The sequence below is a fragment of the Zonotrichia albicollis genome, chromosome 3 (assembly GCF_047830755.1).
Source record: "Zonotrichia albicollis isolate bZonAlb1 chromosome 3, bZonAlb1.hap1, whole genome shotgun sequence".
Taxonomy (NCBI): Eukaryota; Metazoa; Chordata; class Aves; order Passeriformes; family Passerellidae; genus Zonotrichia; species Zonotrichia albicollis.
Window position 1 is genome coordinate 68,896,523 of NC_133821.1, and position 16,147 is coordinate 68,912,669.

General features: G+C 36.8%; 1 protein-coding gene across 2 annotated transcripts in view; it reads left to right on the forward strand.

Annotated features, from left to right (window-relative positions):
• Window positions 1–15,649, forward strand: part of HBS1L (HBS1 like translational GTPase) — a 59,039-nt gene extending 43,390 nt beyond the window's left edge. For both annotated transcript variants that reach the window (XM_005488080.4, XM_074537784.1), the window contains exons 8-18: window positions 285–402; window positions 3,021–3,167; window positions 3,804–3,878; window positions 4,637–4,754; window positions 4,937–5,005; window positions 8,269–8,373; window positions 10,377–10,467; window positions 12,102–12,210; window positions 12,827–12,927; window positions 13,832–13,976; window positions 14,984–15,649. In XM_005488080.4, the coding sequence (XP_005488137.2) occupies window positions 285–402; window positions 3,021–3,167; window positions 3,804–3,878; window positions 4,637–4,754; window positions 4,937–5,005; window positions 8,269–8,373; window positions 10,377–10,467; window positions 12,102–12,210; window positions 12,827–12,927; window positions 13,832–13,976; window positions 14,984–14,995 (1,090 nt within the window). In that variant the 3' untranslated portion in view covers window positions 14,996–15,649. The remainder of the gene's footprint in view (window positions 1–284; window positions 403–3,020; window positions 3,168–3,803; window positions 3,879–4,636; window positions 4,755–4,936; window positions 5,006–8,268; window positions 8,374–10,376; window positions 10,468–12,101; window positions 12,211–12,826; window positions 12,928–13,831; window positions 13,977–14,983) is intronic.
• The last annotated feature ends 498 nt before the right edge of the window (window positions 15,650–16,147 follow it).

Genomic DNA, 16,147 nt, shown 5'->3' on the forward strand with positions numbered 1-16,147 from the left:
ATATGCAGTTCAATTTTCATATTTTCGCTGTCCTTGTTAGGACACAGTCTAAGGGTGCATGGGAGTACTGGGAATTCTGGGTATTTTTCTTCACACCTGGATTTACTAAAAGGCAGCTCTAGAGGTCTGCTCTTCCAACACACAGGTATCCCTATGGTGAAGGCTAAATCAGTGAAAGATATGAAGGGTATAATTTCATAGTTGTGTTTTTAATAGCTTACTTTATTTCTCTGTGAAGTTTTAAAGCAGTTTTAATGGTGCATTGCATGTATGCTTTATTTAAGGGGAGTGACAATGGATGTGGGTATGACCAAATTTGAGACACCAACTAAAGTAATTACATTGATGGATGCTCCAGGCCACAAGGACTTCATTCCAAATATGATCACAGGAGCTGCGCAGGTAAAGATGGTCTAAAAGGCTTTTTCCAGTATCAGTATTTTTTGTAACTTCTTCTTAAATTGTTTTTTTTTCTTTTAAAATCTAAGGTGGAATGGAATGGAATCATTGAAGGTGTTAGCCTGTCTTTGCATTTTCTAAACTTAAAAAAGAATGTGTTTGTTAAACATTAAAGGCAGTTGCTTTTTATTGATGCTAATGTTTGGGAGGAAGGTTTTATTATGAAAGTAATTTAATAGTAAGTTGCAGTTTGATAAAACCACGTTTGAGCTTTGAAAGCTATTCAGATGTGATATATAGCTACTCAGTGAGTAGTTCTGTGAAAGTCACATTGTAGGGGAAGATTTTAAGTGATGTTGAGCTTAAAGAAAAAGGATTTATAGATCAAGCAAAACACATTTTTCTGTTTTACAGTGTATTTTGTAGGGGTTGGAAAAACAGATAACAAAGTTTATGCAGCATGCATTTGTCTTGTCAAGAAGATATTTGCAGAGACTGCATGCCACTTGTTTTAGGAACAGTAGGTGAAGTCAGTAGCATTGGACACTACCCATTGAAATCAGTATGGCACTTACCAGTTTCCTATAGATTATTATTTGTGGAAATAATACCTCAGAGATGGGGGAAAAAACACATGGTTACATTATATAAAAGGAGTGTTGGTTTTTTTTTTTCACTTAAAGGTACCCTTTTTAAAATAATAAAATTGATTCTCCAGAGTAGACGTGTAATTTTTTTTCCTAAAGCTAAGCTGCATATAGGTTTTTGCTTTGTCTGTGCCAGAACTGTCTGAAATATGGGTTGTATCTGAAGATCTTTGTTGAGTACTTGGATGAGTACTGCTGGTATGATCTTAGATAGAGAACTGCACTGTAGGAAGACTGGTTTGTCCCAAGTTCTGCTTTAGCTCTGAAGCAGAGCCTGGGTGAGAATTCGTACCTTGTGACCCTTGTGTACTTAGGCTGCAGAGTAGTCAGAAGTTTGCAAATTTTACTGTATTTCTTATAAAACCATCTATATGGCAGAGTACGTGTTGTGGCAGTTTTATGAGTTTGAAAATTAGAAGTGAATCTTTGGTTTCAGAGCAGTGGAAAATACTGACTCAGATGTGCTATTTTTTACAATTGTTGTTTAAATAGGTTTTTTTTTCTTTTTGGGAAAAATAACACAGGCAGAAGTATTAAGAGAAGAGCTACAATTCCCCAGCAATTTTATCAGTTCAGCAGAAGACACGTCTGACTGAATAAAGCTTGGTATCTCTGTGTTCCAGCTCTCAGGGTGATGAGGGGCTGGTCTGTTCTGGAGCCTGTTAAGGAATCACTGAAACTGTGCAACTTTCTCAACTTTCTGTTGCCTGTTAGAGTAGGCTTAGTGCTGAAGCAATGGCTGAAAATGGCTTTAGTATCTTTTTATTGTGGAGAATGCTGTTAGGAGGTGAGCCCCCAACTACTCTTATGCAAAATGCAAAACCAGCATCTGGCCTTTGATACACATTCAATAAGTCCTTGAGGTACTGTTTTTATAATTTAGAAAATGCAGAATGTCTTTTTTTTTTTTTTTTTCTTTTTTTTTTTTTGAGGAGAAGTTCACTGCAATGCACTTCTGAGGCTGGGAGCTCTGAGGAAATTCATCAGTTACCCTTTTCCTGTTCTCACACTCCTGCTGTCTCTGAGCTCTGGGGATTTCATGCCTAGAATGAGGCCAGGGAAGTTCAGAATCAGGAGTCTTTCTTTTCCTGGAATTCTGAAGCATAAACATTTAAGGAAAGGGAAAATGTAACAGTTTTTCTTCTCTCTTTCCATGATGTCCATCTCCTCAGTCCTCTGACATTGTCTTACACCTACCTGTTGACCACCAGTACCTTTGTTGTTCACATCTGTTGCTGTTGCTTTGTACATGATGATGATCTGACTGGCAATTGCTTACCAAAGCAGGAAAAGTACAAAAAATATTAGCAGCATTTTAGGCTAACAGCAAGATCTGTGCTTTTCCCAGTGCTTACATGCTGACTTTTGTGCAGCGCTGTAGACTGTTTGCTCTTAATGCTTTGGCAGAGGGTTTGTCTAGGTGATAAAATAGGCTACTTCATTTTTGCCACCTTGTGATTTTGCCATGCTCCGGTGTGTTGAGTGGACTCTGAAGCATTCCCGTCTAGCGTACAGTCAACAGTACAGTACAACTGGTTGTCCCAGTTGTATAATGTAGTGATTTGTTTGTAATTTTTGCAGCTTCTCACTAAGACAACAGTGTACAGACTGAAGCAGAGAGAATTGGACATAGTGCTCATACATTGTTCTAAAGCTTCTGGTCATAGGCTGCTTTTGTTCAGACCTGTGCAGCATCCACAGTGGGTAGATTGAAGGGGACAGGTTCCCCAAACCAGCAATTGTCCTGTGTTTAACCAGGAGGTGCTGGTTTGTGACATAAGATGACATAATGCCATAATCTCACCAAAGTGGGTATGATACAGATGGGACTGAGCAGTTTCAATTACATTTGGAGCACATCAGAATTCCATCTGTGTAAAGACATTTTTTGTGAAATGTTACTGATTTAGGTATTTACCCAGATTATTTCCACCTCTTAACCACTTTTTTTTTCTTTCTTTCTTTATATTGTAGGCTGATGTGGCAATTCTGGTTGTGGATGCCAGCAGAGGAGAGTTTGAGGCAGGGTTTGAGACAGGTGGACAGACTCGAGAACATGGATTATTAGTGCGCTCTCTTGGAGTGACACAGTTGGCTGTTGCAGTCAATAAAATGGACCAGGTACACATTTAGTTTCTTCATTTAAGTGAAGGGCATCTGTCTAGATTTCTAGATATTAAGTTTAAGAATCAGTATTGTGAAACTCATAATAAAACATTGTTTCTTTCCTTTCCAGCTCTGTCCCTTATGTTTAGACTTTACAATGCCATTTTTTTTTATTTATGGGTGTATTTTCAAAGTACGCAGAAGATTAAGTTTGGTGCTAAAATGAGCAGCGGTCCCTTTTGTATTTGTGGAAATCTCACAACAATTAATCTCAGTGGAATCTGTAAGATCATCTTGGGGTCATTTAGGTCAAGACCTCAGTAGTTTTATTTAAATGTGTAAAGTATATTAAAGATTACTATTTACATTTTAAGTTACTCCTGTAATGAATATATCTTACTGAACCTGAATTTTGTGTAAACGTAAAAAAAAGTAGCTGTTGAAATTAAAAGGGCTTGCAATTTTAGTGGTGTTTGTGATCAGTAATTGCTAATGTGTATGCTCTTATATATTCAAGTATGAATGCACCTGGAAATCTCATGTTTATAAATCCACATCTGTTTCTACTACAGAATTGATGACATGCAGCTGTATGTTCAAGTCATGGTTAAAAATCTATAATTTCATATTATAATCTGTGCTTTATTTTAGGTCAATTGGCAACAGGAAAGATTTCAGGAAATTACAAGTAAGCTTGGCCAATTTCTTAAGCAAGCTGGCTTTAAGGTAATATATTTGTGAGGCCTTTGTTGCTTTGTTCAAACATTTGGGTGGGATGAACTTTTCCTACAGTCAGGTTATTTTGTGTCACTTTCCTGCCACTGCTATGTGCACATAATGTAGCAGATGCCTTTTCTTCCTGGTAGAGTGATACTGAGTTTTGCATAAGGGTAGTCAGTTCTTTAATACTCTTTGTGTCATCTTTGTTTAGGTCTATTGAATCTTTGGGGTACTCAGATCACTTGTAGTTTCTTGGGATTGTTGGCTACAAAGCAGAAGAGACCAAGAATTGTCTATCTTAATGTTCAGGATTACATGAATGACATTAGAGAGTTTTATACTGGAGCAGGTATCAGTGTGGATTATGAGCTCATGAGAACCGTCCTCTCGTGTTTTCTGAGTTCCAGCTACTATTCATTTGGACTGGCTGGTTTTCCTGCAATCCCTATGCATAAAGCAGCAATTCAAACCAAAGTTTTCCTGTCAAACATGGAGGAGTTTATTACCTGAACTCAGTTTTGTCAGCATTGATATACTATCATATTTAATTATCTCCAACTCTTTGTTGGAGCAGAGTGATCAGGCAAAAGGTAACCAAAACGGAAATGGATCCATGAGTAACCTGCCTTCTCCAGGGGAAATACAAATGTGACAACTATTCTTTTAAAGTTTAGATGCATAACATTGAAAAAATGCACCTCTCACTTCTGCTAGGAGATCCTATTGTTAATGTATGCTTCACATCTGTTTGTTTTCTTTATTAGGAATCAGATGTGGCTTATATCCCAACAAGTGGCCTTGGTGGAGAAAATCTAGTCACAAGGGGTCAGTCAAATGACCTCACACAATGGTATAAAGGAAAGTGTTTGTTGGAGCAAATTGGTAAGTGCAACTTTCCTCATTTAAAATAATACCTCTTAGTCCTGTGTGTGTTAAAACTTGTATTTTGGGTAAAATGTGAGACAAACTCAATGAAATGCAACATAATTAATTTCTCTAATGGAGAAGTTGCTGAGAGTTATTACATACTGACATTTTAAAATATCTTATCAATTTATTTGCAGATTCTTTCAAGCCACCACAGAGATCAGTGGATAAACCATTTAGACTGTGTGTTGCTGATGTTTTTAAAGGTTGGTTGTTTTTATAGTGTTTTTACCATAATTTTCCCAATATTTAACACAAGTGTTAAAAATGCTGTCAAAATAAGACTTAAAGTTGGAACTTCATGTGTAGTCCTAGACCAGAGTAGGACATTTCAAGTTCTATTCCTTGCCAAATTTTAAATAGTACTGCTGAAGGTGAAACACCCTGGAAATTAAATTAAAGAAGTTAATCTGTATGACCAATTATTTGTCTGTGAAATGAGTTCATGGTTCTGTGGGACAGAATGTGGGACTTTCCCAAACTGGTTCTGCTGGACTAAATCAATATTTCTTGAACTTTGTTTGAATGTGGCTTTGGGCTCTTTTGCTTTCCAGTCCTAGATTTTAAACAAGTTTGTCTTGTTCCTTTTCCATTCATTGTTGTAGTTGTGAATAATGATATATTCCTAATCTTTTTACAAAAATTTGGGCAGGTGAGGTGGAAAAAGATAGTGATGGTGGTGAGACTGTTACAACCAGCCAAGGATTTAAGGCAGTGAGCTATTCTCTAGCATTAATAAAGATAGGAACAGCAAGAACTATAACCAGTTCTTACTTTGATTGTCTGGTGGAAATAGAGTGTCTTGAGCCTGTAAGGTTTTCATGGTAAACTTGATTTTTTTTCCATTTAGTCATTTACAATTGCAGATAACTTAGAAATAAGGCTTCTAGACTCAGCCCATTTGAAACATTCTGTAGGTCCCTTGAGAAATGTTGCAAACCAAATGACAGCATGATTTGAACTGTTGTAAATATTTGTAATAAAATATTATTATTGAAATTCATATTTTAAGAAATTTTGCTTTCTATTTAGGATGTTTATAGGGGAAGTACAAAAAAAATCAGATTGAAATACTGATTGTAAGTAGTACAAACCTGGAAATACCAGGTTTGTGCAATTTTCATGTGGGTCTTTGAGAAAACACTAGATATTGTGCATAGCCTTAATTAGCTGATTTAACTGAAGCCATAATACTAAATATTGAAGAGTTGCATGGGAAATTACCCTAGTGTGATATCATTGGTTTTGTCATCTATGCCATCTCTGTGTTTATTTTTTCCTCTTTAATTTCATGAGCTGTGGGAAAGCGTGTTAGGATTATTGATATCTTTCAAAATAATATATCACAGCTTTTCAGCTGCAATAATCATTTTTGGATTGAGAAAAGCTTTCCAAAATGAGCAATTTTGACTACATCTACTTTGCTAAAGTATGCAAAAAATATGACTTTGGAAGGGACACAATTTACATATAGAGGGCTTATCACTAAATGTGGTCTTTTAGGTGTTTTTTAGACTATTTTTTCTTATGTTATGATCTCAAAACTTAATCAGCTTTGATGCCACCAGAGGAAGTAGCTGCAGATACAAGTACATGAAGCAGCAGTTGCTCTCAGCTCAGTTCCAGTACCAGTGCGTGCTCAGGAGGAGCTGTCCATAGAAGTGTGTAAAAAGTGAGAGTGCTGTGTACTCCTACATAGTTTGGAAAACCCCTTTCTCTGTTAAGGCTGCTCACATATGTTTCACCTGCCTCAGCCAGCTTTTAGATGTTATCCTCCACAGTCCTCCTAATATTCATTCTCTCCAGGCTGTCTCTTGATCTGAGAGATCCCTGAGTGAATAAATCCCTTTGGTGCTGCATCAGTCCCCACTTACCATATTATAATTCTGTCTAGGGTATGACTGATCTAACCCTAAAATGCCTTGTCCACCAACCAAATCGTGAGTACAAAGAGCATGTCCTGGCAGAACCCAAATACCATGACTCACAGAAATTGGGCCGTTTTTTATGCCCTGGTTCTGTCTCCCACTGTCCATTTTGCACTTGCACTGATATCAGGGGGAACTGAAGGAACTTGACACTTTTCAGGAAGCAGTCAGCATGGGAGTTGGTGAAGCTTCAAAGACCACATTGGTTTACCAAGGCAAACCTGGTGATGATGTGAACAAAAGATAAATGGTTCTCAATTGTGCTTGGAAGTGGCTGAGAACCTGGAATCAGGTCACATTTCTGGTTGCCACAAGTGCTTGCAAAGCCAGCTTCAGGTTGTTTTGTGTCCTGTACTGAGGTGGTGTCTGTAACGTGACTTGGGTATTCTTTTTCTACCCAATATCAGCTTTGACAGTTTTCAGTTTGACATTTGATGTCATCTGTTAATTGTCCGTGTTTCATCTCATTTGCTGGAATGAATAGAGGAAAACCAGCGTGCAGTCATACTGGTAATATTTTTCCAGACAGAAAGTTGGAAGCGTTCACTAAACAGAAGCATTCATCAGTATCTGTGGTGAACGCAAAGAGCAAGTTACTACTAAGTGACCTCAAGATTGAAGATCAACTTGTTCTTTTAAATTCAGCTCTACGTTCAGCTTTTAATTTAATGTGAGACACAAAATACTAAGATGCTTGCTTATATCACTGAATTCTGATGTTCAGCAAAAGATTATTTGTTGTTTGTGTGGATACTTAAAATGTCATTGTAGAATCAGTTCAGAGAGTTGTTTTTTAAACACACCTGCATACACATGCTAAGAAGATGAGGCATTTGTTAAGGTGTATGTGCATAAATGTCCATGTGTAGCATATCTTTGGAAAGTAACTGGCATATCATTCAAATGATGAACAGGCTCTTAGGACATTGAAGATGAAAACTTTGCAGATCTTTTATTCAGAAATACTTAGTCATCTCCAGTTATAATAGTTTCTCATATTAAATAGTACTGAATCATTCTTTCACTTTTCCAGGAGTAAAAGTAATATGCAGACAGAGTATGTAGGATTCTGACTCAGTTAAACAGTAAAATGGCATAGGAATTTGCGCCTGTATGCATGAGAATTATTATGAGAGGTCTGTCATATTCCTTTTATCTGTAATTATAGTGAGAAAGTGCTGAATTAAATAATATTGCTAGAAACTAAGGGACTTGGTCTAATACTGAAAAAACTAAAAAATATTTCTTTATGGTCTAATACTGAAAAAACTAAAAAATATTTCTTTAGGTACCTACATTTGCTTAAAGAAGACTATTTCTTCCTTAGTTCTGAAAAACATAAGATCTAGAGGTTTTGAATTTAATGTTTCATTTTCATTATGATGCACAGCTGGCTAACTTGCAAGTACTGAACACTGCTGAGAAGGGAAAAAATCTTCATTATATTGAAAACTTGTCTATGCATTGGTGAAGGACTAATTTCTGATAGGAAACTGACTGTATTATGAAGTTTTTTGAAATTGTTACTGTGTTTATTACAGACCAAGGTTCAGGATTTTGTGTGACTGGTAAAATAGAAGCAGGCTATATTCAGGTTGGAGAGCGACTTCTGGCAATGCCTCCCAATGAAACTTGCACTGCAAAAGGTACAGTCTTCAGAAACGTGTTTACTTTCAGGTCAATACTGGGCTAGAAACAGTTACTGAAATGGTAACAGACTGTCAAACTGATACTAACTGTCAAACATAAATTGTGAAAGCATAAAACGAATTTCTTTAGATGTGACTGTGTCTGTATAAATATGTCTGTGAAGAGTATGTGAAATCTTGCTTTTTTTTTTTTTTTTACTGTATCAGATAATCCAAATGTTGTAGCCCTGTGGCTTTTGACATGGTTTTATGAAGAGCCTGTAAAAGCATTTGAGTTTCAGCAATGTCTGTAAAGATATTCAGTACAGGAATCATTAGTATTCTGCTTTACTGTGGAGTGTTTCTTCTGTTAGGAAGTGTGAGGATGTTGAACAACCTTTAGAATTTAATCTTATGAATTAGTTGTGAAAAAGCTTGAGAATAAAGTCATCCCTCCTGTTTGATGTTGTAAGATTTGTCACTGATCCTTTCATAGTATCAAATTTTCAGGATATAGTTGTCTTGAACAACTAGCAAATAGAAGAAAATTGGATTTAAATTTCAATGTATTTGATTTCTGGAAAGAAATAGCTAGACATTAAGTGCTTAGCTGTTTCCTGATAAAGCTTGCTGTCTTTGTACTGCAGAGTTGGTTTTGCTTCATATGCAAATAGAAAGATAAAATTATGATTTTCCTACATTGGCCAGTGAATAAAAAATTGAGTCCTTGAGATCTGAATAGGTTTATGTATCTAAGTATTTAGCCTGAATACAGCAATGTGTTGGTTTAGTTGTCTGTCAAACCCAGCTTGTTCAGTGCTAATTTGGGAAGCTCTTCAGTCTATCAACTTACACAGTTCTATGCACATTAGTCACATGCACAGGAATGTTACAATAATGTGGATGAATTTAGGTAGCAGACCACTGTAGTCACTCCTCTGTGTGGAGAGTGGAGGAAGTACCATGGAAACAGATGTATTTTGTCTGAGTATCTCCTGCAGCACGATTCTATGGTTTTTTTGTGCTGCCTCTCCTATGACTGAAATGCAAATGAAGGTTGGGCATATAAGTTCATTAAGTATTTACTATTTATATTCAATGTAAAGAAGTAATAATTTAATTTAGCATACAGTATTTACTTACGGCAATGTGCGCATTAGGATTCAAGTTGTTCATTTCAAGAGGCTGAACTTCTTTCATTCTGTGGTGATGACAGATATATCAATAATTATCAGCACTGCTTAAAAAATGGTACTTAACATGATTATAGTTGAATCATGCTTTTTGGCATGTTTTTGGCAAGTGGTTTTGGGAACAAATCTGCAAGTCAAGAGGTACAATCTGCAGCAAAATAGAACTAGATCCTATAAATATATGTAGTATTTCTAAAAATCCAGGTTTTTTTCTTTCTCTCTTGGTGCCCACCAGAAACCTCAGGATGTTCAGTCAGAGCTAATTAGTCTTGCCCTCACCCATCAGGCAAGTTGTGTTTTAAAGAAATTAAAATACATAAAACCAGAATTAAATTGCTTGTAAAGGTGCTTTCTGACAGACACAATGTCGCGAACGGAAGGCTTCAGTTACACTTTTTTATGAAAGAGTCAGCAAACCCACTCAAGGTAAATGAAAGTTGACACAGTACCATTAAAGTATATGAAAGATGCGGTCTAGGGTGTGCGTGTGCCTCAAAGGATGGGTGGGGCAGATATGGAGATATTAGTAGTGCAGCATTTTCAGGATTGCGTCATCTGTGCTGCTGACAAGGGCCAGGTCCCCTCCTCTGGCTCGAATAAGGCCATGTTATGGTGCAGGGTGCGGTGAGAGAGAATAGTGAATCCTCACCAAGGGGAAGGAAAGGCTTCCTCAGGCTTCTCAGTTAAAAAGCTTTTACTCTCAACCCATTCATACTGAAAATTGATGAGTAATGGTTGATGAAGCACAAATGGCCCAAACAGAGCTGTTTGTTTGTAGCTCAGAACCTAGGTACTTCACTGTGAGGTTCTGTTCTTACTCATTTCCAGGAATCACACTGCACGATGAACCAGTTGATTGGGCTGCAGCAGGAGATCACGTTAGTCTCACTTTGACCGGCATGGATATCATCAAAATCAAGTGAGCAAAGCTGGGTTTCAGTCTAAGTAACGGTTTGTTTTTAATGAAAAGCTGTATAACTATTACACTGGCCTATAGTACAGCGGTTTACTTGAAGAATGATGTGGCTACCAGGATATTTAAAACCAAAGTGATGCATATCACCTGGCTTGCATGTACAAACGTTGGAAACATCTGCTGCATGTGCAACGGCAGCCTCAGAAGGATACTGTCAGTTTTCATCCTTTGCCCTAGTGCTGACACCAGTAACCTTCTGAGCCCCTTTCTTTTAGACTACCCCTTGGACATTTTAATTGCCAGATAAATTCAACCCGTAATAAACCAGAAAATTTTGGTAAACCTGGTAAATAAACCAGAAAATTTTTCAAGAACTTCTCAAATTATCAATCATTCTGGCAGTACGCATGCAAACAACTGTCATTTTGTACTAAAAAGTAAATCTGTACAAGTGGAATTGATGGAACCTGTTTATTCAACACATTTAGCTACTTGTAAGATTTATTTTCCTAAATGTTTTGCTAAGGGGTGCTCTAATAGTGAGGTGCAGCAAATCTCTTTGTGTCTTCTCCAGTCTGTGGGATTCATGCTAAGCATTAGCCTCAAGCTTTTTTAAGTGTCAGTTGTTGTTCAGGCCAGGTAATTGGATCTACAATTTGTTCACGTTTTTTACATTTCAGTTGGACTTCAGACAGCAAACTTTCAAGCTACTCTTGGAAAATCTCCTTGCATTGATAGTTTTTCAAATCTAACCTCTGATTTAAGGGAAAAGTACAGGTATTCTGTGTTGCCATTTCATAGTGGGTTGGGATTCTCAGTGGTGAAAGGTTGAGGGAAGTCTTGTTCTAGTTGTTGAATGAAGTCTTGAGTCAATTTGTTAGGTTGATGTCTTCATCTTTTGGAGACATGTTAGGGCTGTCAAAAAAGCTATGAATTTTGAAGTCCTCTTGATATTGATGAAATTTGATGTATATGTTTAATCATGCTGTTTTTTCTCTTCCGTCATGTTTTCCTGTGTGGGATTAATTTTCCTTTCATTTCAGATGGCTAAAACTAGGCCCTGTGAAAAAGCTGTGTCTAGGCTACTTACCAACTTGTAACAAGCACCAGCTTTCTTGTGACTCCAAGTAGAATTTTTTGGAAATAAGTGTTGCTGAAAGCTCAGGTTTTGAATCCTGATCATGATGTCCCCTTATTATCCAGAAAATACTTGAGCCACAGGCAGCAGTACTGCAATTTTGGGCACCCTGCAGTATTTTGTGCTGTTGAACGGAAACCCTGAATCTCTGAATGAAAGTCTAATTCTTAAAAATATCTACGCACAGGAAACAATGACATTTTCAGAAACTGATTAGCACTGGAGGTAATTGTTCACTGAACTAGACAGAGCCCTTCATGCATACACACAAAATAAGGTAGACATTGTCTAGGAACGCATTTTGTTACAGCTTTCGATACAGTGTTCCTGGAGGTCCACGCACCTACACCCCCCCCCCACCACCCTGCTTGTATTAAAGTGGTGCTGCTTTTCCTTTGCTTGTCTTAATCACTGCCCTGGAAAAGGATAATTATTTAACACTTCTATGTCAAGAGATATCTGTTTGTTTGATTTTTTTGTTTTTTGTTCTCTCTTCTAGTGTGGGCTGTGTATTTTGTGATCCCAAGGAGCCCATTAAAGTTTGCACTCAGTTCAGAGCTCGGGTTCTCATCTTCAATATTGAGGTTCCAATCACTAAAGGATTTCCTGTAAGTCCCTTTGAAAACTGTGTTCATGGCAGGTTGTTCAGGGCTTTTCCTCTCTCTGTTTGACCTCCTGAATATGAGATACAGTCAGAGTCTAGAAGTGGTTCTGTGTCTCCAGAGGAAACAGATTCTTGTGTAATTTGACATGGATAGAAGGGGCCACTGTGGCTGTTTATGCATATTCTTACTAGCTTTTAATACATAGCCATTAATACATGAGCCATTTCAGAGAATGTGAGTTCCACCACAGCTAGGCTTTAGAAGCTCACATCTTGTGGAAATACAATGATGCACTTAAGTGTAAGATAGCTTTTAATTTTAAAGAAATAAAACACCAGTTCATGCTACAGAACTGCACTGAGGTGGCAGAAGCAAAACACTTAATGATGAAAAATGTGTTATGATGACATAAATTATGGCCTTTGTGTCATATCGGTTGTGATCACAAAGTTTAGGAGCTAGGAACAGTTACTGGATGTGAGGCACACACTCCTGTGAGAAGTTTTATAAGTATTTCTTTAAAAATATCAGTCTTAAAGCAAGCTGCTGTTTTCAGCTATTAACACCTAGGATCACTGATTATTGTAGGATGTTTAATAACTGCAAAAAATATTTTCAGGTGCTTTTACACTATCAAACAGTAAGTGAACCTGCTACTATTACAAGACTGTTGAGTGTCCTGCACAAAAGTACTGGTGAAGTGACAAAGAAAAAACCTAAGTAAGTGTTATGAATAGTTAATAATTACTCAAGAAATGGGTTGATGTTTAATACACAGTACATCAAACAGGTTCTTCTATGAATCAATTATATGTTATAAGAATATGCTTTTATTGTTTTAGTTGGTTTCATGTTTGGATTTCATTGTGCTTTGCAAACTGCAAAACCTCCTGCCCTCTTGATAACTGCAGGGCACCTGAGAAGTGCAGTGATTTAGGCCTAAGGTCACTTGCATAACTGGGAATGAATCCTAGATTAGCAGGCTTAATTTAAAGGAATTTTTTTTCTCCCTGTCTCTTTTTTTTTTTTTTAACAGTATTTCTTCTTTTACTGTTAAAGCCTTTTATAATTCTGCAGATGGCTAACTGCCTAAAACATGCTTGACTAGACAAGGTGTCCGTGCGAAAGAAATTTAGGGAATCTTCCCATACAACTACAGTAACAGGCCTCTAGTTATTTGAAATAAGATTTTAAAAATAATATAGAAATGCCTTTTGAGACATACAACATTTTCCAAATAATCCTTTTCTAGAAATTTTATGGCTGAAACTGTTGCAAACTTCTACAAAGTAATGAATAAGCTCTTTAGCTGTGGGGTTGAAACAAGACTTGATTTCCACTTGACATGAAAAAACAGGTGTTAATGGGATAATTAGCTTCAAAACAATTTGTTAAGTGCTGTGGTGAGTGCCAAGAGGTTTTTGAAGAAAACTTAGTTGCCTTATTGAAATGTATACTCCAGGCAAATGAGTTTTCAGTCTCATGGCTTGGGTTATAATTGTAATCGAGTTTGATAATTGTACTCTGGGCTTTCTAAAATGATTTTTCCTGTTTATTCATTGTTCTTTTCTTCATTTATCTGTGCATACATTTCTAATAGAGTTTTCTGCTTTTTTACCTGCAGGTTCTTGGCTAAAGGCCAGAATGCTCTAATAGAACTACAGACTCAAAGACCTGTTGCTCTAGAGTTATACAAAGATTTTAAAGAGCTGGGGAGATTTATGTTACGCTACAGTGGTTCCACTATTGCTGCAGGAATTGTTACAGAGGTATGGCATTTTTGTAATAGACTTTCTGTACTGCAGAGGAATGGTGTTATGGGTTAAAACAGGGTTAATGGTGTTATGGGTAAAACAGGTTAAGACCTGTTTTACACCCTCTAGCCCAAAGAGTGAATATTTTTCTGCTAAAAAAGAGACAATGCTTCAGCAAGATGTGAGGAAAACTTGTCATGATTCTGTCTAATTTATTAGAAGTACAATTTACTGTGTTTAGAATTTCCCCTCTTTTTCCTTGAGTTGAAATACATCAGTCTTTTTGACATCTGCCTATATGAATATTCTGGAAACAGTTTGTAAATAAGAGGTGTTGGCCATTTTAACTGTGTCTAGGTTGGGTCCATTGTCTTTTTCTGTTAAAATTAAAGACAATTGTACATTTGATTCTTACTGATGCCAAAAAACATTTTCTCATCCTATGCGAGAGGAAGCAAAGACTGTAGGGCTAAACATTACTGCTTTATCTTCTACTAAAAGCAAAAAATGTGAATTTCCTTCTATCTGTCCCTTTAAAAATCTTGCACATTAACCAAGTTCTGGTACTGAGAACTTAAGGCTGAGTCACTTAATGTCAAAACTTAGAATTAGAGCATGAGCTTTGCTAGTTTCTCCATGTACGCATAGGAATGATGTACTAGGTCAGTCAGAGGCCTTATGGATGTATAATGCTCCTAAACATGTCTGGTCTTAAATAAGATCCAGAAGTAGGATGGATTGAACCCATTTTTTCATTAAATTTAAGTTGAGGCAAGTGGTATTCTATTTAGATATGCAATGTTTAGGGCTAGATTAATGTTTGTAGAATTGGGACTAAAAAACCTCTTCGATATGTTATTTGGGAATTGCTATTTTAGTACTTGTTTTCTTGTTTCGAGAATTTAAGTGGAAAAGGAATTATTTTTTCCACAACTGTATAATACTGAAAAACACTGAGATCCTTTTACACTTAGTACTTAATTTTTCACCATAGGTTATTTTCTGTTTGCATATATTTTTAGATTAAAGAATGACAGTGGTGACAGAATTTCCACCGTCCAAGCAAAACTCAATCAGATATCCAAACTTCTGTGTAAGAATCCAGTTATTTCAGTTGAAGGAACAGGTGCAATTAACTGGGGAGAAGATGGTGGTGACAAAAGTCAAATTGTTTGAGACATCTGGGGATCCCTTCATCAGTCTCTCCTGCTGCAGAACAAGATGCCAACTGACAAGGAACTGCAAGTGTTGCACTTCTTGATCTCAAGAATCTTATGAATTTCTCCATGTGGAACTTAGCCCTTAGAGAAGTTGATGGAAAAATATTAGAAAGCTGAATTAGAGAAAAAGATGATGAATTATCATGAAACAAACTTCTTACTTCCAGACATAAATTGTTTACATATTTTCTTTGATTGCTTTTTTGCTGCACATTAATTCAGTAAAGTAACTTTATTGGTCTAAAATATTTTTAGGTTTGAGTTGAATGCATATTCAGGGGAAAAAAAAACCTATTTACCTTGTTTTCAAGAGAATGGCATGTAATATTATCATGGGATTGTTTTCCCTGGCCCAAAATTTATTTAAGAAAAAAGAAACTTTCTTTTGCTGTGTAGTGGAAGCTGTGCCAACTTTGGCTAATTTTATTTTTTAAACAGTGAGAATAATAAAATAAATTTGTCTGAGCATTTTTGTCTCCCTCATTTTTTGTTATTTAAACACTCCTAAATTGTGTTAAATCATTCTTTACTTACCATAACTGAGAAGTTTCAGAGTAAACTTATGAGTTAAAATGCGAAACTGGCATCCAGTTTGGCTTTCTGAAGAAATAATTTCAGTTTTTCTCATGTTACTCAGTGCAGCCACTGTGCATACACATCTCTTTCATCCAGACTTAGTGCTCTTTTGAACAAAGGCTGACAGTTTAATCTTGTGGTGTCTGCTAAAGCCAAATTGTGCTGACTTACGCCTGTAGCTCCTTCCTGCTTTTCAGTAATGGGGCTGATGAAACCTTCCAGCAGAAAGGAGGGTCCTTCTGCCACCTCCAGCTCAGGACAGGCACACTTTACTACAACTTGCAAGTTATGTTGGTAGGAATTTTGAGAGGACCTCAGGTATTTGGGGACCTGTAAGTGAGTGCAGAGTGGAGAAAATTGGCTTTGCCCAGAGTTAGTAGTGGGAGGCAG